This window comes from Penicillium atrosanguineum (assembly GCF_028827265.1).
Source record: "Penicillium atrosanguineum strain IBT 20685 chromosome Unknown utg000003l_segment0_segment0, whole genome shotgun sequence".
NCBI lineage: Eukaryota > Fungi > Ascomycota > Eurotiomycetes > Eurotiales > Aspergillaceae > Penicillium > Penicillium atrosanguineum.
Window position 1 is genome coordinate 4,131,754 of NW_026623135.1, and position 20,025 is coordinate 4,151,778.

General features: G+C 51.5%; 8 protein-coding genes across 8 annotated transcripts; 4 read left to right on the forward strand and 4 right to left on the reverse strand.

The window, feature by feature from the left end:
* Positions 1 to 495: 495 nt before the first annotated feature.
* On the reverse strand, positions 496 to 2,727 carry N7443_004992 (Zn(II)2Cys6 transcription factor; the record flags this gene model as incomplete). Its single annotated transcript, XM_056885048.1, has 3 exons — positions 496 to 757; positions 818 to 1,614; positions 1,684 to 2,727. 3 exons carry the CDS (start codon positions 2,725 to 2,727, stop codon positions 496 to 498), a joined length of 2,103 nt encoding a protein of 700 aa, XP_056743326.1.
* A 3,471-nt stretch (positions 2,728 to 6,198) lies between these two features.
* N7443_004993 (phosphoribosylglycinamide formyltransferase) lies at positions 6,199 to 6,913 on the reverse strand (the record flags this gene model as incomplete). The annotated part of the gene is made up of 2 exons (XM_056885049.1): positions 6,199 to 6,444; positions 6,503 to 6,913. 2 exons carry the CDS (start codon positions 6,911 to 6,913, stop codon positions 6,199 to 6,201), a joined length of 657 nt encoding a protein of 218 aa, XP_056743327.1.
* Positions 6,914 to 7,702: 789 nt separating this feature from the next.
* N7443_004994 (RING-H2 finger protein) lies at positions 7,703 to 10,361 on the reverse strand (the record flags this gene model as incomplete). Its single annotated transcript, XM_056885050.1, has 2 exons — positions 7,703 to 8,119; positions 8,175 to 10,361. 2 exons carry the CDS (start codon positions 10,359 to 10,361, stop codon positions 7,703 to 7,705), a joined length of 2,604 nt encoding a protein of 867 aa, XP_056743328.1.
* A 752-nt stretch (positions 10,362 to 11,113) lies between these two features.
* Positions 11,114 to 12,565, forward strand: N7443_004995 (uncharacterized protein; the record flags this gene model as incomplete). Its single annotated transcript, XM_056885051.1, has 1 exon — positions 11,114 to 12,565. One exon carries the CDS (start codon positions 11,114 to 11,116, stop codon positions 12,563 to 12,565), a length of 1,452 nt encoding a protein of 483 aa, XP_056743329.1.
* A 354-nt stretch (positions 12,566 to 12,919) lies between these two features.
* N7443_004996 (uncharacterized protein) lies at positions 12,920 to 13,705 on the forward strand (the record flags this gene model as incomplete). Its single annotated transcript, XM_056885052.1, has 1 exon — positions 12,920 to 13,705. The coding sequence occupies one exon, from the start codon at positions 12,920 to 12,922 to the stop codon at positions 13,703 to 13,705; it is 786 nt and encodes a 261-aa protein (XP_056743330.1).
* A 110-nt stretch (positions 13,706 to 13,815) lies between these two features.
* On the forward strand, positions 13,816 to 14,517 carry N7443_004997 (RNA helicase (Dbp); the record flags this gene model as incomplete). Its single annotated transcript, XM_056885053.1, has 1 exon — positions 13,816 to 14,517. One exon carries the CDS (start codon positions 13,816 to 13,818, stop codon positions 14,515 to 14,517), a length of 702 nt encoding a protein of 233 aa, XP_056743331.1.
* Positions 14,518 to 14,923: 406 nt separating this feature from the next.
* Positions 14,924 to 17,208, reverse strand: N7443_004998 (VPS9 domain-containing protein; the record flags this gene model as incomplete). The annotated part of the gene is made up of 2 exons (XM_056885054.1): positions 14,924 to 16,793; positions 16,856 to 17,208. 2 exons carry the CDS (start codon positions 17,206 to 17,208, stop codon positions 14,924 to 14,926), a joined length of 2,223 nt encoding a protein of 740 aa, XP_056743332.1.
* A 351-nt stretch (positions 17,209 to 17,559) lies between these two features.
* Positions 17,560 to 19,492, forward strand: atg15 (triglyceride lipase ATG15; the record flags this gene model as incomplete). The annotated part of the gene is made up of 2 exons (XM_056885055.1): positions 17,560 to 17,745; positions 17,801 to 19,492. 2 exons carry the CDS (start codon positions 17,560 to 17,562, stop codon positions 19,490 to 19,492), a joined length of 1,878 nt encoding a protein of 625 aa, XP_056743333.1.
* Positions 19,493 to 20,025: the final 533 nt, after the last annotated feature.

Here is a 20,025-nt window from a genome sequence, read left to right on the forward strand (position 1 = left end):
TCTTTGGCTTCATATGTAGAGCTTCGAATGCATGGGTATTTGACGTGAAAGGCCCAGAGCAGTGTGATTGATAGGTCGGAGATTTTGAGCAAAGGGTATAATAGATGTACACATAAAGTCATGGCCGAGAGGGCCGTCGGGTAAATAGGGGGAATTGATGGATTAGAATGGGACAGATAAAGGCGTAGAAACGGGATATGATGCATAGCGAAAGAAGTTAGAATGTCACGGTGTCTGCGCATGGTTGAGTTGCGACTTAGGACGGGTATGTCCGTGCCATTCGGTCGGAAGTTGGAAATCGAATAAGTCCACGGGTAAGGACTGCGCACTCAGGCGTAATGGATTATTGGAGGTATAGCTGTGCTCGAGTCATGAGGTGTGCTGGTTCATGAAAGCCAGGGTCTGTCGATTGAAGGGTTCGCTATTAGTAGGCTGTGCAGTTGATCCAGCTTGGAATTACTGAATGGCCAGGGTATCAGAGCAACGGGCTTTCCTTCAAGGAAACGTGCTATTATTGCTCCCGGGGCTTTGGTCGTCTTCCTGGTCGTCGACGCTCAACTTCCAGAAAAGCCCTTTCATATCCCGCACGTTCTCGCGGTGCTCATCGCGAGGCTGGTTCAATCGTTCTTCTGACATGGAGCGGATCTCGCGAATAATCTCCGTGTAGCCTTCGTCGTTGGGGAGCCACCAGTGATGGACTTCGGGGAGTTGCCAGATGGCGGCAAGGGCGTCGCGGAATCGAGGGGCGATGATGTATCTATTGGAAAAGAAATGTTACTATTGGAAAATTCAAAAGGTCCGGCTGTAGTGTACTCACCCATTTTGTTCCATCATCGCAATCTTACGCCGGGACCACATCAGATGCTTCTCGTCTTTGGGAAGGAACATGGACGCCATGCCGATGCTATTCTTGAACCCGATGCAGTGCCCATTTCCTCTATCTGGCCAGCGATCAATAGTCTCAATTAAACGACACTGATCAAGGGCCAGCTGGGCCAGGTCCGGAAGAAGCGGCTGCTGCAAAGTGAGCATGGTTTGGTATTTGAACATCGTATCGGTGGAAAGAAGATCGATCCAAGCGTAATTGGCATCCCACAGCGGGCCCTGATGTATAGCGCCAGGCATATAAGGGTCAATGACATCGTCTTCCGTGAGGGGCCTCTTGTTCGGATAGGAGTAAACGGTGTATTCGGAGTCGTCAAACTGTCTCAAAATGTCTTTCGCCCGTTCCAGCGTTTTCCCCAGCTTATTATTCTGCTCAGCGAACTCGTCCATAGGGATCAAGCCACGTGCCAGTTTTGCGTAGAGTGAAGCCATGTCGAGGCCGAAACGTCGGTTGATTGAAGCAACAAGCACGAGCTGCTTGTGCGGGTCGTCCGGGTAGAGGGCGGCTTGCTCCTCGTCGTATTGCTCCTTCGCCATGTACCACTCGCGGCTCAGGATCGCTTCTGTGCCGGCCACAATGCCTGCAACCACGTCGAACCGCGCATACCAGAGGAAGATGTTCGTATGAAGTTCGATCAAGTTGGAAGTCTCGGGAGTCAGTAACTCCCGCATCAGCGCGTGCGCTGCTGAGTGGTGGTCGATGAGGTTCACCCAGTCGCCGATATATTCCTGTTGAGATTCATGATCAGATAATATTCCAAATAGCCCCGCCGCGACGAAGAATGCTGGCGATCTTACCTCAAATGTTGTCAACATTAGGACCGTGCACAATGTTGCCTCGGTATGTTCCTCCCCAGAGCCTAGTGATTTCCGCAAAAGAACCAGGGCTTTATTATAATATTTGAGGAATGTATAGAGCTTTCCTCCCGGTGTTTGCAAAGTGTGATGGTAGGCCGAGAAGCCCACCAGGGCATACAGTAAAGGCTCATAACCCAGGGCAAGTTCGATGATGCTGTGATGGATGAAGCGGTCGCTGCCCGACCTGAGAAAGAAGTGTTCATGGGAGATGAATTCTTGATGGAAATTCAGATAGAACCGTATATCATCTGGGAGCCGGGACGTGCTGAGTAATTCGTTGATGGAGTGGCTAATGCTGAGCGACCGAACGCTCGTCGATTCAAAGCGTGATCCTTCGGTTGAAGGTGAGCTGCTCGGATCCACGGAAAAGGTACCAGCATCAGACAACTGCTTCATGTTGGGCCTTTGCAGAGACTGGCCACTCTGCGTCCTGAGTAAATCAGGCCGCGAGGGGCCAGTACCGCTCGATGGCGACAACTGCGATCCAAATCCGGCACCATCGGGTTCTTCCTCGTCGATAATGGGCTCCAGAGGGCTCACTTCGTCATGCTCAAATTTACCAGAAGAATCGCTTCCCTGAGATGGCGGTCGGGCACTGCGTGATTTACCGCCAGCGCGTGCGCCCTTTGAGGGAGCAGCGGGCGAGGGATAGACACAGTCCCGACTTCCTTTCCGGCAACGCTCGCAGACGGGACGGCCTTCGTCGCATTTGATCCGGCGAGCACGACAGGTGAAGCAGCCGCTTCGAGTACGCTTATGTTTCTTTGCATCCGAGATGGGTTGGAGCAGCGTGGGCTGCTTAGGTGGATATGACGAGGCGGAGATGGCCATGGCTGGCGCCGAGGAGGGATCATGCCAGAACGCAACACTTTCTGGATACTGGGAAGGGCCGAATAGAGAATATGCAGACATGCTCGAGTCCTGCTGCATTGAATCTAGGAAGCCCGCCAGGGCAGTCTGGGGCTGGTGATATGACTGGGCCATGATGGATCAGCCCGTTGTGCTCCAGGTCTCCATGAAAGTCAGCGAGTCACCGGGACATGCATTGGACTACAGAAAGAGAAAGCCAAAAGTAGAAAAGGAAAAAAAAAAATTGAAAAGGAAGAATAGAATAGAAGCTTGGAAAGAGCAGAGTATGTTAGTAGGGGTGGGGTGAAGTTTAGACCCAAACTATTGGAGCCAGGTGCGGAGATTAAAGCCCTTGAATTGTATTTTTGGTAGGCCCAACCACCGGTGCAGCGATCAAGATCGACCCCCCAAATACGAGACGATGAGACTATGAGACTATGAAACTATGAAACTATGAGACTATGAGACTACGAATCTCTAGGCAAGATGTAAGAGCCACAGGCTCCGGAAGGTGGAGATTTCAACCGGGGCCAGGGGCTAATGATCTGGGAAATCCACAAGGTAGTATCACCGATCCCCTGATGTAGCACTCCTGCACTCAATCAATTGGCCCCTTTCCCCACCGATCGACTTGTATATTTTTATCTCTTGATCTCCAGCCTCGGGTCTCGGTGGATTTGAAAAGGGAAGTTCTGCGTTGACGATCCCCCAAGCGTGAAATCATACTTCCACTCTCCTGCTCGAACACTCAGACATGATCATCACGGTACGAGTCTTGCCCTAACTATGACCGAGCCGCACTCCATACTCTATAGCGGTACGGATAGGTTCGTGGGACCCATCTGCTTCACTTTATGGGTCCTTAGGAACCTCAGGAAGTCCCGGAAGCCGACCGAAAGGGAATATTGCGGCGACTGCCCGGCCGAAAGAGACTACCTGGTATGATATTCAGACATCGGATGGCGTGAACCCGAAGCTCTACACAAAAAGTCCGGGAGGGTCAAACGGAGCCCTCCGGTAGCCTGTCGGCAAATCTGAAACCTCCAGAAGGGCCGGCGCCTCTGGGAAATGCCGAAAACGCTCTGTTCGTGACGGGGATCGGGTCTTAGAGTGGGCCCCGGGTGACTAAGAGTCAATCAAGTAGCTCACGTAGCTCAAGTAGCCTACTCATGAATCATGATCATTGACTCGGGAAGGTGTGGGCTCTTTGAGACATTCTGTATTGTATTGTAAATGAAACAAGGCCCGGGGCGGATGGCTGCAGTACTTCAGCCTCTCCCAGCTGGACTTGGGAAAAGAATTTTACCCGTCCAGGTACCTGATCGACGGAAGTTTGACAGGTGCAAATAAAAGGTGGAGAAGATCGAAATACGCTAGAGATGCCAGCTGTGGGATCGACTCCGTCAGTCCCAATCACTTGACGGAGCTACGTATCCCGTCTTGGCCACGATCCAGACAATGGTCGATCTTTCGGCGGATCGCCCTCCTATTCGTAGGCTGCAAGCCCTGAATCACGTATCCGTATCCCATAGATGGCCTATGCGCACAGACCTTCGAATGGACTCGCCATGTGGGTGAAAGGCGAACCGGCTCAAACGCTAAAGGACGTGCTCCTTGACAGACAGTGGGCCGTGGTTCCACACCTACCATGCCGTTCATGTGGCTCCCTCTAATCCCAGTCTCTGTCCGGACTAGCCCTGCACTGGTCTGCACTGGTCTGCTTCTGCTGGATGTCTATTCCCGGCCTAGCTTTGCATCAGTCCGCACTGGGCCTTCCTGGGAAACATCTCCGTCCCAGATCTCATCCCACCACCCCCTGGCCATAGCTGATCCAGGGCTTGGGGTTCGGCTCCACATGTGCAGCTATCCCTAGCGCGTTCTGAGCGGCAAACTTAGCCTCATGATCAATTACCCAGGAGGCAAATCATAACTCTGCTGCGCTTTCCGTACTTTGGCTCGCAAGCTTCCCCTGATTCGGCAATGCTTTGAATTCCCACAAAGATATAGTGCTTCACTTAGACCCGCTGAGAGCTATAGAGGTCCCAGCCTTTCCAAGTCTCGGCACTTTTTGGCCGTTTATGGGATAGCTAAAACTGGAGAACGTTGGATTACGATATGGGGGACTCGGCCTCGGCCTCGGCAGCTGGATATGGTCTGATTTGATTTTTTGAGTAAAAAAGTCCGAGTTCTTCTCGCCCATTAGACTGGAATCAGGAAATAGTGATTGTCTGACAGATTTCGGGACTAGCATGACGTCTTCAGCTCGAGGAATCTAGTTGGTGAATTCAAAACTTCGCCATGTGTGGAAATAATGGGGGCCTGTTGGCCTCAGCGAGTGGCGGCTATCCATTCTGTGTATTAGTCCACTAATGCCCCTGTAATATGCAATTAAACCCTGCAAGTAGATTTCCTTGCAACAACGTGGAATCGAACCAGGTTGATCTCCGGGACATGACTCGTTAGTGCACCTTAGTAATTTTTAGAAAGTCTTCCAAAGATTTCGAGCTATGTCATCTATCTGCGTAGCGTAACATCCACATCTGAGCCTTCCGGGAGAACCACGGGATCACGTAGACAGCCACGAGCTAGAAGCTCACAGAAGTAAAGCCTACGTACTTGGGGGAAAGTCTACACCGACACAAGCCAACAGAAAAAGCCACTAGCTAGAGATCTGCCGATCAAGTACTACCGTCGGATACGACTGCCTCTATTAATCCAGCATAGAGTTGGCGCCGGTCGTTCGGGATGTGGCACTCAGGATGCCAGCGTATGGAGCCATGTTAGAATCCCAGAAGGGGCGCCGGGACCATGTGCTTTTCCCCCGGTGGGGTCTCAGACCTGGGATCTGTCAATGTCTCACAGTTGGCGCCGGCCCAACGGCGGTTCCAGGGGTGAAGTCTGTTGATCCTGGTTGGGCGGGCCGGCTAATTTTCTGGGACTACTATAGGACTTGGGACAAGGATCTGCCAGTGTTACACTGCTTGCTTCTAGGGGGCAAAGGCAGAGTGCGTGGCTCCGGGTGATTTGCCTCGGGCATTTGGAGATTAAACTACGGACATGTGACGAGAGTGGATGCAATTTCATATCCCTGTACGCCTCCAGCGATCCTAGTGAACCTTTACCTGCGCCACCTGTGCAATGGTGGAGATTATTTCCTCTGGATTGGCGGTGTCCGCGGCACCGGTAGCCGTTTTGATCTCTAACTTTCTCTGTAGATTGAGGCTTATGCAGTCTTGAGATTACTTCCTTTGCCAGTCCGGTTCTGGGCCTTGTCACCTACATGAACTCAACTACCTCATTGCCGTTCTGGCTCATTTCCACGTCTGCCATGGCTTTCCTCTTGGCTACCGTTCTTGGCTGCGCAAGTCTTGCTCCGGCATTGCCCGGATGCACTTGAATTTGATCATCCCTATCTAGTATGACCCAAGCTCCGAAACAAGCATTGCAAAGCACTTGGAGTACAGACAGTGCGAGAGACTCTGGAGATGTGCGAAAATGGTCTTTCTTGCTTCATACATGATATATAGTCATTAAATCGTCAACAGTCGATGCTAGGGTTCCCAATGGCCTCCAGTGTCTCCATGGATGTGAAGATGTGAAGCTCGATCATTGCTTCTTCGCAGCCAGCTCCTTAAGCACCATATCCACTCCCGCAAGCACGGTGCCCCATTCCGTTTCATGCACCCGCTTCTCAAACATCTCCAAGTCCTCATCCCGTCCCTTTTGGAAAGGAATCTCCTGCACCAGAATGGGTTTACCCATATCCACCTCCGAAATCACGTCATGAATCATAACACCCGTCTTATCAATTTTGCCCTCCATCCACGCAGCATGAGCCCGCTCGATCGCAGCCTAAAAAAAACTTACATCAGTTCTTACCCCACACAGAACTAATGGTCTCAAAACTCACCACACCGTTAAACGCCCCCGGCAACGCCGGATGCAAGTTGATAATGCGAACACCAGCCGCCTGCAACGGCTCCAGGAACCGTGGAGATAGCACATGCATGAATCCAAGGCAAGCAACGAGCTCGGGCTCGTCGACCAGAATTAGTCGCGCAAGCTCGGCATCGTACTCCTCGCGCGCGGCCTGGACGCCCTCTGGCGTGGCAGGGTGCTGCTTCTTGTATTTGACAAGGTTGTGGTATTGAGTGGGGATGTTGGCTTTGCGGGCGCGCTCGAGACCGTAGGCGTCTTTGCGATTTGAGAGCACGCGCACGATGTTGGCGTTCAGTTGCTGCGCGGCTATTTTGTCGATTACGGCTTGGAGGTTGGATCCGTTGCCTGAGATCAGGACTGTTATGCGAATTGGAGTGGACATTCTCGGTGCTTGCGATAATCTTCGAGTGGGTTCGTGGGGTTTCGAGGGATTTCTCGGTGCTCAGTGGTCGTTCGGTCGTAGAGTTTCTTATGAGGTCTCGAGCGGTTGCTTCGTAAGTTGAGATTTCTATTGGCCAAAGCGGATGCAGTGCTTCGGAACAGATCAATTGAGTAATTCAATAAGAGACTGGACTTTCAGAAGCACACCTGTACAAGCCAAAGAGCAGAAAGTAAAGCTGAAATGCGAAGCTTCATGCCGCACCGGGGCAGATTTTCCTGCACGTGACTACGATCGAGGGGTCGGCGGGGCAGGGCATAGTGTCCGATATAGGACGTTACTTACTTCCAAGATCGTGAACTTTTTGTAAAAAGTGTAGAACTGAGTGGAAATAACTACAAATAAATATCTTTTCTCACGCAAACTGGGCTAATTGCGCAAAGGCCGTCCAAATTTCCCAAGAAAGAATCGATAGGTATGATCAACGGCGTGCACTGACAATGAACCAACAAGAGACCAACATTGATACAAAGGAATAAAACCAATGGACAGCCAACCGAGAATAGACGTAGAAAATGTCACAAGAATCACGCCGCTTCTAAACTGGTGAACGTTGATGGAAGATGAACTTAACAGATAAGGCGCCCAAGACACGACGCAGTACGAACAGAATGCAAAAGGGATATCCATGAAAAAGGTCGTTAGGCTCTAAGCAGACGCTGGATGCTATAAATTGACGAGGAGAGGAGTGGCCCATAAGGTAAAGCATCCGCATGATTTGACGGCAGTATGCTAAAAATCAGTGGGTTCAGCAGCTGGGGTAGGGACAGCGGCAGGAGCAGCTTCAGATGTTGGAGCGCTATTATCGTTAGAGGTTTCAACGACGCCTTGACCACGACAGAGTGGGCAGGAGTTGCGGCCAGTCGTAAGCCACTGGTCAATGCAGTCCTTGTGGAAGACATGTTTGCACTTGTTCAATTCTCGGACTTCCTCGCCGACTTCATAGTCACTCAAGCAGATGAGACAACGCTCTCCGTCCGACATCTGAATTGAGCCGGTGCCATCCACAAATTCGGCAACCAAGGACCCCGCATTTTCGACAAGACGGAACAATCCGCCTGCGGAATTGATATCGTCCTGTGAGGCGACAGGGGGCTTAGCCGGTCCTAACAGGGACGATAGCAGAATCATATCCTCATACGTGGGGTTCTAGAGACAGTAGTTAGTAACTAGTCCTCAAGCAAGTAAAAGAAGGGGTACTTACATCAGTGAAGAGGCTCGGTGTTGTAAGAGCAGGGTGGTTCTCTGATAGATTGGTCCCCACGACGTAGATCAACCAGCTTCGACCACCACTGGGAGAAGGTTGATCAGGTTCAACCATGCCATTGCGGCGCACTGATCCTGATCCAAGAGCACGATGACGGGCGTACTCGGAATCGCTTCGTCGGCGTTGCCGAGCGGCGCTAGGTGCGACCGGCTCCTCTGTGGGTTCCGCTGTCGATTGCAACGGATATCCCTCATGCAAATGCGGTAGAATACTCGGCGACATGGCTGACGCAGAGGAAGGCCTACGGCTTGGAGTCGAAGTGCCAGAGGATACAGCAGATACGCCGTGCTCGGCGGGTGTTGAGGGAGGAGGGTGGGGACCAGGTGGGCTTTCAGATAAGGCAGAAGGGGGGAATGATGGGTATCCTGGACGAAGTCCGGCGTCAGATAGTCTGCGAGAGGGGTTTAATCCTGGTTGTCGCAAAAGCTCTGGAACACTAGGTGCACGGAATGTAGGCACTGCAGGACGCGGAGGATTCATTCCTCCAATTCCATCTGGTCGCTGTGCCAGATCCCCTGTCACACCTGCAGGTCGCGGAATAGCATTGGGCGGGAGGAATGGTAGTCCAAGAAGAGCATCCAGGCCTGGACCCCCAGCGCCTTGCGCTCCCTGTTCTCCATTACCTCCATTACCTCCGTTGCTCGATGGAACGGACCGTACACCGACAACTACCAATGTAACTGTTCGACCCTCGCCGCCCTCTGGAGGATCATCAAGAGACATTCCGTTTGACGGGGCGCCTTGGGTATCAGGCCCATTCGAGTTCTCACTGGTGGCATTGGTGTTGGAAGAATTGGCAGGATTTTCAAGATTGGGGCCCAGCGGAGACTCCGAATTGGCAAAACGGAAGACTCTCAGAAAGTTCACCGGTGGTGATGGTCCTTCGGGTCCCGGGTTACTCGATCCTTCTCCAGGCGCTGTCGGTTGGGATTGGGCATTTGTGGCATGCTGTAAACTCTGGATGAAGTTCTCAAGAGAGCCTTCCAGGCCGTCGTTTCCAAGGGCTTGTATATTTGGCAGAGCAGGGCCAGTGGTGCCAGAAAGCTGAGCCGCGATGGCAGCTGCAGCGAGTTGAAGAACCCGAGAAAGAGGTGTTTGTTCTTCTCGGCGTAAGGCTCGCGCAGATCGGGCTCTTATTAAGCCAGGAAGCCTGCGCATCCCCAATACGCCAGGGTTTGGCTGATTGGAAGATAGCGGCTCACCATTTGAAACTCCAGGTTCTACCGAATCCAATTCAGGCAGGGGTTCACCAAAGTCCAGGCGAGTATCCATGGGACTTGGTAAAATATCGTCGAAAGACTGTCTCACTGGTTGGTACGATGGACTCTCATGTGATGAGGCCATATCAGATTGCGACTGGCCGAACATGTTAGAGATAGGTGCGGGAAGAGAGTGGCGCATGCGGTGCAGGCGAGCACTTCGACGCCAAGATGACCTGGCGGGCTCTGGTAGCCGTTGAGCGGTAGCCTCAACAATAGAGTCGGTTGCAGCATCTGAAAGAACGGTGGAATCCGCGCGCTCTGCGCGAGGAGGAATGAAGTAAGGTGTTCGAGAGGTACGTCTGCGGGTGATTCCCCTGGATCCAAGTGCTTGGAAAGGGCTAAAACGGCTGGTACTATGAGCCGTCTCAGACCTGACAGGTGTTCTTGGAACCTGTCCATGGCGGTGTGCGTGGCCCTCTGCGGGTGTCTCCTCTGTGCTACTAAGAAGACCTCGGATCACCGAATTGGGGAGAATTCTGGATCCTAATCTCGACATGGTGGATTGTCGCCTTGCCATACGGGCCATAGCGGCCGAGCGTAACTCTCGATCTGGAAGCTCATATTCAGCGTCATGCTCTTCTTCTATGCTCCGCATCTGATTCGAATAATCCCCGGAAAATCGTGCGGGTTGCTGCCAATCCTCTAATTGTTCATGCGATTGATCCAATGCCATATCTTGGTCGTTGTGATGGTGTATTTCCGCTCCGGATGAGGAACCGGCTCCTCCGTTCTGCTCAGTCGCCTGTTCGTTGTTCATGTCTTCATTCCTCATATCAGGGTTGCGCTCTGCTGAGAAAGAAGTGTGGTAATCTGGGTAACCAGTGTCGGGTGGATCTCGCGCTGTAGAAGCAGACTGTCCCATAGTAGCCGATTAAAGTGGTGAAATCGGGCAGGGGATATTATACGTCCACTGCCATATGAATGCCCAAAACAGCTGGTAGCGACCGTATCCACACTGTCTCTACCCGATCCTGATTGAACCGACTAAAATGATCAAGCGGACGATGTCTGAACGATGAATATGATATATCGACCGGATATGCAATGTGCGTCGTTATCGGCGGGCGGAATGTGAAATGACAATGGTTTCCGGCTATGTTGGGAAGCTGTAGTGTCTCATTCGGGACAAAGGAGGCGTTGAGGCGGCGATGAGCAATAACGGACAACTATGTGAAACGCATAGGTTGTTCGACACGAAATATAGCGACGGATCAGGGTAATGCCGAACGGTTTGACAAGCGCCTAGGAGTAGCCCGCACTCGAGGTACTTAAAGTGCCTATTAATACCCGCCGAGCCGGGGCGATTGGGAAATCCGCGGATGGGGCCCGGTGGATGGTGGAAGGCAGACTCCCCAAGATGATCAGCAGCTAAGAGGGGAAACGAAAGACGAAGTGAAGAGGAGGAAAAGGAGGTAAGGAGGAGAAGTTAATCCACAGAATGAAGAGGGCGATATCGATAAGTGAATGTTTGTCTCCTTTGCCTTCGGGAAACTCGGCCTGAGGTTCGGAAGGTTCTTAGTCAACCAAAAGTGGATTTCTAAGAATCTCTCCGTCATTTACTTCGCGAATCTTCCCTGAACTCCATGGCCTTTGCGCCTTGATTTCCATGGGCATATGGCTCCCCGCCTGGCCGCATCCAATTTTGCCTTGCCACTGCCGACATGGGCGCAGCCGGCCAGTATTCGCTCCGAACACTATGATCGAAAGCGAAAGAAGAGCGACGATTGGACCGATGAAACAGAAGGAGACACGACAGATGCTGCCTCGGTGGCAGACTCTGCAGCTCCCGATTCGCCTCTGACCCTGACACCCAACGAGTCCCATCAATATCGAATCGCCGGTCTCTCCTCCAACCAGGAATTGCCGAGCGGTAATTTTCCGCATGCACCTGGGTACGACAAGGACTATGTCTTCATTAGAAGGAATTTGCCAGGTCAACTTCTCGGGAGTTTACCTTATTTGGATGTCCCTCTCTATCCCCCTCAGTCCGCGGCACTCCAAGGCAACATTCGCCTGCAGCATTTGTCGGCATTAACTGCCATTCTACATCGGTCTTTGCTTCATGGGGACTATACTCGAGCTGGAAGAGCGTGGGGGCTATTATTGCGAGATGGGATTCGAGGAATGCCCTTGGATATACGCGCCCAAGGCAGGTGGGGAATCGGTGCTGAGATTTTGCTGCGCCGAGGCCAGTCAGAATCTTTAGAGAATGCTGATAACCGCACGCCCAATAGCCTTGGTGACCACGATTCTGCTTCGCCATTCACCAAAAAAGGATTTGCGGAGGCAAAAGAGTATTATGAAAGGCTCATTCTGAATCACCCTTTCTCGAAACCTCATCCAAACTCTATCTCTGCTTTGCATTTCTATCCCGCCATGTTTGGTCTATGGATTTATGTCACGCAGGAAGAGAGCAAAATGGCAAGGAAAAACGTGCTTGAGCGTGACCTGTCCGTCGAAGAGCCTTCGGACGGGGAAGACTCCGAAAATGATATGGAACGCCGAGAGGCCGCCAAAAGATACACCATTACTGCAGCCGTCAGAGCGAAAGAACTAGAGCAAGCGCAACTAATTGCCACACGCATGGATACGCTTCTCGGGTCCCCTCCGTACGCCGACTCTCCACAATTACTAGAACTTCGAGGCATGGTGTCTCTTTGGATTGGTGATTTGATTGTCACGTCCTTGCCAAGGCTTATCGAGGACTCGGTTGATAATACCGATAAAATGACCAACAACAGCGCGCCTGGCTCTCTGGAGGCAAGGCGTGCGCAAAGGCTTGCGATGGAACAGAAGCAATCAGAAGTAGACAAGGCGAAGGAGTTTTTGGAGAAAGCGAAAGACCGAGGAAGGTATGTTGCAATCAATCTGGAGCATTTCCATATTCACGAATCCTCTTCTCCTTCTCCTTCTCCTTCTCCGCCACCGTCACCCATTGACTTGGTGGATGCTTCTTCGCCCACTCACTTGTCGGATGACTTCTCGTCGGACGGACCGCCAAATGCTCCATCTGTTGACTCGAGGAGTGGTACTTCGCCCGGTGACTTGATGGATGATGGAGAATAATGCAATATGATACCCTTAGTCTTCGTTTATAGATTACTTCAATATGCACTTTGAACACACTTCTATTTCAATGTCCCTTAAGTAAATCTCTGTATGCAACAAGAGACTTTCTGCACTTTATCTTCTCTGAATTTTCCTCACTTGTAGTTATAGCAAATTTTGCAATATGTCGAGTAAAGCTCAACTTTGGCAAGAATGGATATGCACGTGATCACGCGGTGGTCTCGCGTCGGAGTCTGTCAAACATTCGGGTTTCTCACCTTCTCACCAACTTTATGAGAAGCAATTGTACACAGTTCGATCTCACGGTTAGATACATACCCAGTGGGACTCACTGAAATTGTTCAATCAATTATGGGGGTGGGTGACTATGTTCACTCTAGGGAGGTCGGGCAGCCTCGTGCACCCGCCGACCTAGGCCCGTCGCAGCGCCATCTCCGGGCGGAACAAGTCAAAGTTGAGATGCCTATGGGTCACCTGAGGGATGCCAGTGGGAATGGTAGAGCTGCATCCCCGAGATTTCAACCTCCCGTGGTGCTTCCACGCCAGTCTCGCTCGCCTCCTGGAAATGGAGTGCAGCGGGATATGTTTGACACCGATGTCGAGGGACTCGATGATTCAACTATCGCAGGTACCAGTGTTTTCGGCTTTGATGACGGACAATTGCATTCAACATTCCATGCAAATGGTGATGAGAATACTTCACCACGGCCATCTTATCTCCCTCGGCCTAGTCGACACTCCCGATCATCCTGGTACGGAGGTGGTCTAGGTGACAAGGCTATGAAGAAAGCTGGCTTTAATTCCTCCGACTACGAAGAAACGGAAAGTCAATTGACTTCGTCTGTTGGAGATGACGGAGATGATGAAAAGACCGAAATAGCCGAAAAGGTTGAAGAGCCAAGCAGCTGGCAGGCATCTCACAAGTACCGTTCCACAGGAGAGCCGCTGAGCAAGCGCCTGGAGAACTTTTGGTCCGCGAGTAAAAAAGCACCCTCGGAGTCCATGGATCAAGCACCAGCAGACCCCCAACCACCGGCTCCTATGAACCCTTCGCCCGAATCGCAACCGCGCAAGCTGGGCCATATGCTTCCCCCGCTGCTGCAAGGAAGATCAAAATTCCCCATAGCATGTCCGTAACTCCAAGGACTCGCTTCAGTCCACCTAAGCCTTCTCTCCTGGACCGGCTGGATATATCACCAACCCGACATGGCTCCGAGCCGCCGCCTCAACTAATGCGGACCCTCAATATGCCCACTTTTCAACCGTCAGAGCATGGCGATGACGATGGAAGCGATGCTGCCGGTATTGATGAAACTATTCGCGTCAGCCAATTCAGCAGCAGACAAGCAAGCGAACATTCGGGTAATGCTTTCGACATTACCAGCCTAACCGACTTGTCGCGTGACGACAACGATGAATTGATGCAAGATCCATTCTTCGCACGCTCCGCCACCAAACGGGGCAGACGCAACACAGTCATCCGTACGATGAAACGAGAACTGGAAGCAGACTATCCCCCGGAGCTACTGTACCAGAAATCCTTTGCCGATCTTCAAGCCGAGCCCTTCGAAAAAATACCATCCCCTCCCCCAACAGCCAGATCACCTTCGTTGCCACCAGGGCCGCCTCTTGTGCCGAATTTTCACTCTCCCAATGATGCCGTATCCGAGCTTCTACGGTCTGCAGAAGAAAACCGCCCGGCGTACCTTTCACGCATGTCTGTCGATGAGTGGGAAGACTGTGGAGACCAGCTAATCGACCGATTCAGCCACCTCCTCACGGAGATGAAGAATTTGCGTCGGGCTCGCCGTCAAACAGCTGCAATTTTTGAAGCCGAGATGCGGCGTCGTCACGAAGAGGTCGAGGTACAAGATGCAGAGTTATCGACGAAGCTGAACGAAATGCGGACTGGTGGTGTCGAGGTCCTCCGAGGTCGATCGAATGGATGATGACAATTCCCTCTTCTTACCTCTACGCCACCACTTTCCGTGTATCATTTGAGATGCATAGCTTATGAACCTCGCGGCATATTCACACCACTTCTATGCTACACTTACTTTGGATTGAAACTTCCATACTTTATTCATGCTCAATACCCCTATCTGCCCTGTCTTATCCTACCTACTGCGGAAAATCGGATACCAAGAATGTTTTCAACTTCATGAAAGATGCAGTCTACCAATATGTATAATATGCACAAGCGCACAGCCTATATGACCATGCCATGCCATCTAAGTCCTAACCCAAAGTTTGAGATACACCAACAAATGCTTAAGACGCCAAGAATAGTCCACAATGCAACAACATCTCCCTGAAATGGATAACACAATTGCGATGTAATGATTCATGCAAAATTCAACGAGGCCCTGGACCAGACTGGTAGAGCGCAGCTGCAAGCCGTTTATAATCTTGTAGTAAAATAGCTATATCTCCAACGCGGAGATCAGTTGCATCCTTCGTTTCCAGGAACCGTTGAATTGGAGGTCCGATCTTCGAAGAACCAGGAGAGCGACTTCCCGCTCCACCAACTTCACCAGCTGAAGGAGGCGATGTCTTGAGGCGGTCCATTGCTGCAGGAGACACCGATCTGGCGTTTGGAATTTCTGGTGTATTGCGGCCAAAATTCTTGATCATGCCAGGGATGTGGTTGAGAGGGTTGAGCGTGTTTCCGAAGCTACGCATAGACTCTAGCGGGTTGGGAGTTGTGACTGAAGCCGGCGATTGGGCAAGTTCGTCCCGTAGTGAAGTAGCGACTGACATTTTGCTGCTGCCCTGTGTCCTCGCACTGTCGGTGCTTCGGTCACGAGGTGTTGGGCCTCCACTCACGAGGGTAGATCTGGAGCTGCTGCGGCCTTGTGCAGCCTCCTCAGCAGAGATCGCATTTATGGAGGCCATTTCTTCTGGGGTGAGATTCTGGTTGTTGGCTGGCGGGTTTGATACTAGACGGCGAGCCTCAGCCAACGTCTTGGGTAACAAGGTTCCATCTCCTTGTGCGTTAGGCCCTTGTGTGGTCTGCAGTTCCTTGAGGCGACCAAATAGGAAGTTAAAACTGTTATCAAGCGACGCGCCGATATTCTTCAAGCTTTGATCCGCAGTACTGCGGACTGCATCATTGGCAGCTTCGAAGACCTTTGCCGGGGGTTGGAATAGGTTACTCAAGCGTCTTTGTTGCGGTGCTGGGGAGGGACGAGGACGAGGTAATGTGGAAGCAGCTGGTTCCTTGACCTCGGGCTGTGAGATTTCAGGTTCTGCAGACACAGTCGTAACTGCTGCAGTCGTGGTATCTTTGGTTGGTCGGAAAGGGTCGACTCGCTCGGAAGACGGCGTAGCAGCCTCACTTGGGGTTTTGATAGGGCCTTCTTGAAGCTCATCTGCTCGTAAGCTGGATAGCTCAACATTCTCCAAAAAGCTGATAGCAGCCTCAAGATTAGTCAAACAATAGGCTGTCTCGCCGTCGATTTTGTTCGATGATCTGAACCGTTGGATGAAAGTAAGGTTGCTGACGATGTTGATACCCTCGGGAGGGCAAGTAACAAGAGAATAAATCAAGGTGGGTAAAATCTCGTCCGCGGAAGATGAAGAAGGGAGCAGTTTGGTAAGAGCATCAACAATAGCTTTGTGAGCAGCTGCTAACTGTTGAAGCTTGCCGAGAGGGTATTTCTGGTCGTTCATCTTTTCCAGATACTCCCGTGCCTGAGCAAGGCAATTGTTGGCCTCCTGTTGCTTCTCCTCGGAGATTCTTGATATATCCAAGTCAATGCCCAGGTCTTTCAGATCGATTCCCACAAGTAGCAAAGCTGCGGTTTTGGAACGCAGCTTTTCGTCTCGAACTTCATCCAATGTACTTTTGTGTCTCCAGATTTTGTCATAAACCTGCTCACAAACTCTCCGCTCTGCAGCTTCTTCCATTGCCGCTCGCTTATATTCAAGAGCCTTGCGAGCCTTGCGTCTCTCCTCTACCTCCTCCGGGGTCAGCATCTGTCGACCAAACCCACTCGGCCGGACATCATCCTGAGAGCGCTTGCTCGTCAGTCTTGATAGACCACTTCCCCTCACCCTCGGAGGCGCCTGGGGCGTTGCTTCACGGTTGATACGAGATGCAAGTGCGGATATATGGGTGGCAATATGAGATTCGGCGCGGTCGTAGAAGACTTGGAAGAGGGAGGAAATTTTATCAATCGTAGGAGGTGAGTTATGAACCTTGGCACTCAAGGAGTTGACGAACCTGTTGGCAGTCGCAGTGTTAGGTGAGGATTTTTATTCATGGCTGATTTAGTTGCTACTTACCGATCTGTCAAGCTCACCAGCTCGATAGGGAGCTCCTCGGAGGGATCTTGCACGCTTCGTGATAATACGAAGCCCTCATCTGCCTGTCCTTCGCCGGTGCTACCGGAAGCTGCAGACCTTCGCCTTTCGAATACATCGGTGTCATTTCCCTGCTTCTTCTCCTCGGAAGGCGTCGAGGGCTGCGTGGTAGGATTTGCTGGCTCGGTTGCTGTCTTGGTTGTCGTCTCGTTTTCCGGCTCATTTGCTGTGTATTCACCAGAGACCAGGGGGCTAACGTCTGAGCTCTCCATCCTGGTGAACGACCGGGCGGGATGCAGTTGAGGCCCAGATACATTATCGGAGGGGCCAGACATCTTAGCAGGGGCGACACCTGGCCCTATAAGACACTAGTCGTAAGTGCTCCGCCAGGCCCAGCTGATAGGCTCATGCAGATAGATGCCCGTTCTCCCCAATTCCGCACTGTCCAGCTCGCAGGACTCAGTGTAATGTGACAAGCTGAGCAAAAGACTTCGAGAATGACGAATCCAGGGTAAATCCCAGGGTCAGCAGTTCTCAATTCGAAGATCGCCAATCCCGAAAGATGGCGCGTCACGGGGCTCTTATCACGTGCGGATCACCTCCGCACTGCGTCACTCCGATAAGCCGCGATAGCCCATCATCCGTCCTCAGCTTCCTGTATGTTCGCCCGTCGCCCATCGCCCGTCATGGCCCCTCAACGATGTCGAACACGCCAAAGGAAGAGACTAAGTCTCTCTGAACTCTTAATATCGGCTGTACTTCTACCTCGCGCCGTCTACGGGCACTACAACCTACCTCCACTCCAGGCCCCAATCCTCCCGCCACAGCTACCCTTGGATGGGTCCGAGCCCCCGTCAGAAACACACGAGTTTGTAGGTTGCCTGCTGAGGAGCTCTTATGTTCTGTACAAATACTTACTATCTTTAGTCACTTCGCCATATCTTCCACCGAGGCACCTACGAACACCCTGACCTTCATGCCCGTTTAGACGTCGGACCCGACACCCGCCTCATAACTCTATCCGAAGATGGGACAGAGACTGAATCAGTTGAGGTGCATCCTTCACTGGTCGCTTCCTCAAACCCGATCACGATACAACGGCTAGCTGATCGGCGTTTGTCGGTGATTGAGAGCCACTTGGCAGCTGCAAAGCTGTCCGGTGAAGCTTCCACGTTGTCGCCCACGGAATGGGTCATGGACACACTTCCGGGCCCAAATATTTCGGACAAGGCAACCGTGTTGACTTTTGCCAAGATGACTGCAAATGACTATATTGAGGAGCCTGGTACCCAGGATTGGCATACTATCCACGGACGGTTTAACTACTCGACGAGCTTTGGATGGAAGGGAGATGGACTCCGAGGGCATATTTACTCCGACAAATCCAACAGCACTATTGTCATTTCACTCAAGGGTACTTCTCCAGCCCTATTTGATGGTGCAGGAACTACAACAAATGACAAGGTGAACGATAATCTGTTCTTCAGTTGCTGTTGTGGTCAAGGAGGGTCTTACCTCTGGAGGCAGTCATGTGATTGCCAGACTGCCACCTACAAGGCGAACTTGACCTGCATCACCGAGGCAATGAATGATGAGAATAAATACTACAGAGCCGCCATTGATCTATACACCAACGTGACAGAGATCTACCCGGACACAAATGTTTGGTTGACAGGACACTCATTGGGCGGTGCAATGACTAGCCTGCTTGGATTGACCTTTGGTCTTCCAGTTGTGACTTTCGAGGCGGTTCCAGAAGCACTTCCAGCAGCTAGACTAGGTCTTCCGAGTCCCCCAGGTCATGATTCACGCTTGCCCCAACAGCGAGCTTTTACAGGCGCCTATCATTTTGGCCATACTGCCGATCCGATCTATATGGGGACTTGTAATGGGATTAACTCAATCTGTACATGGGGTGGCTATGCAATGGAGTCCGCATGCCATACCGGCCAGATGTGCACTTATGATACCGTGGCAGACAAAGGCTGGCGCGTAGGAATCGGCACTCACAAGATCCAGAATGTCATTTCTGATGTGATCAAAGCCTACGATGATGTCCCACCATGTGCGCCCGAGGAAGAATGTTATGACTGTGTGCTCTGGAAGTTTTTCCGAAGTAATGGTTCCGAGATCACTACCACGACGACTTCAACTACAACATCTCCAACACTCACTAGGACCGCAACTTGCAAGACTCCGGGCTGGTGGGGCTGCCTCGACGAAAGTACTACGACCACCGCAACAACCACATCTACCACAGCTACAACTACTGCAACAACGACAACAACAACTTGCAAAACACCAGGATGGTTCGGCTGCAATGATCCAACAACCACGACAGCAACATCCACCCCAACTTCGACCTCGACCTCAACGTGCGAAACCCCGGGTTGGTTCGGCTGCAATGACCCAACAGCTACCGCACCTCAAATAACACCAGCGCCTACAGTGGCACCCAAGAACCCAGAAGCAACGTCGACAAGTGCGTGCCACAATGCTGGCTGGTTCGGCTGCAATGACCCATCGACCACTACTACGGCCGCCACTATGACAGGTCATGGTTCCAAAGCCTCATCGACTTGCACACACCCAGGGATAGTCTGGGGTTGCTGGAAATAGTCAACTTTCCCATACTCTCCTTTATTTTCCATACATACACCCGTCGCATACTATATGTACTCATCTGCCTCGATCCATGACGGATCGCAATCATGAGTACATCAACAATGGCCATCTGACAGACCCATTGGATTTGACATATACAAGAGATACGATCAGCGAGCCTTTTTCCATTATTGATTTTCTTTTTCTTTTCACCCAACTGGACACACGATGTGATTGGCGTTATTATTGGAAGACTGATGTCGATCTTTTGAGCTCAAGAGCCATGTTGACAGTGAATTCGCTTTTTGTATATCTTAGTTACGCTGAGTTTTTAGACTTGAAATTTTACGTTCCAGACTGGACCCTCTCCTTGTAGATATTTCCTTGTCGAGACAGACAACCAGGCGGAGACCTCTGAGCTCCGTGTACCACTGCGGAATCCCGCTGACCGGATTTCTGGTTCCTGACTTACTCCAGGTCGGGATTTTGTTTTTGAATTAGAATATCGATTCTCATCAGAAGCTGGTGTACCAGTTGTGTCTTGGAAC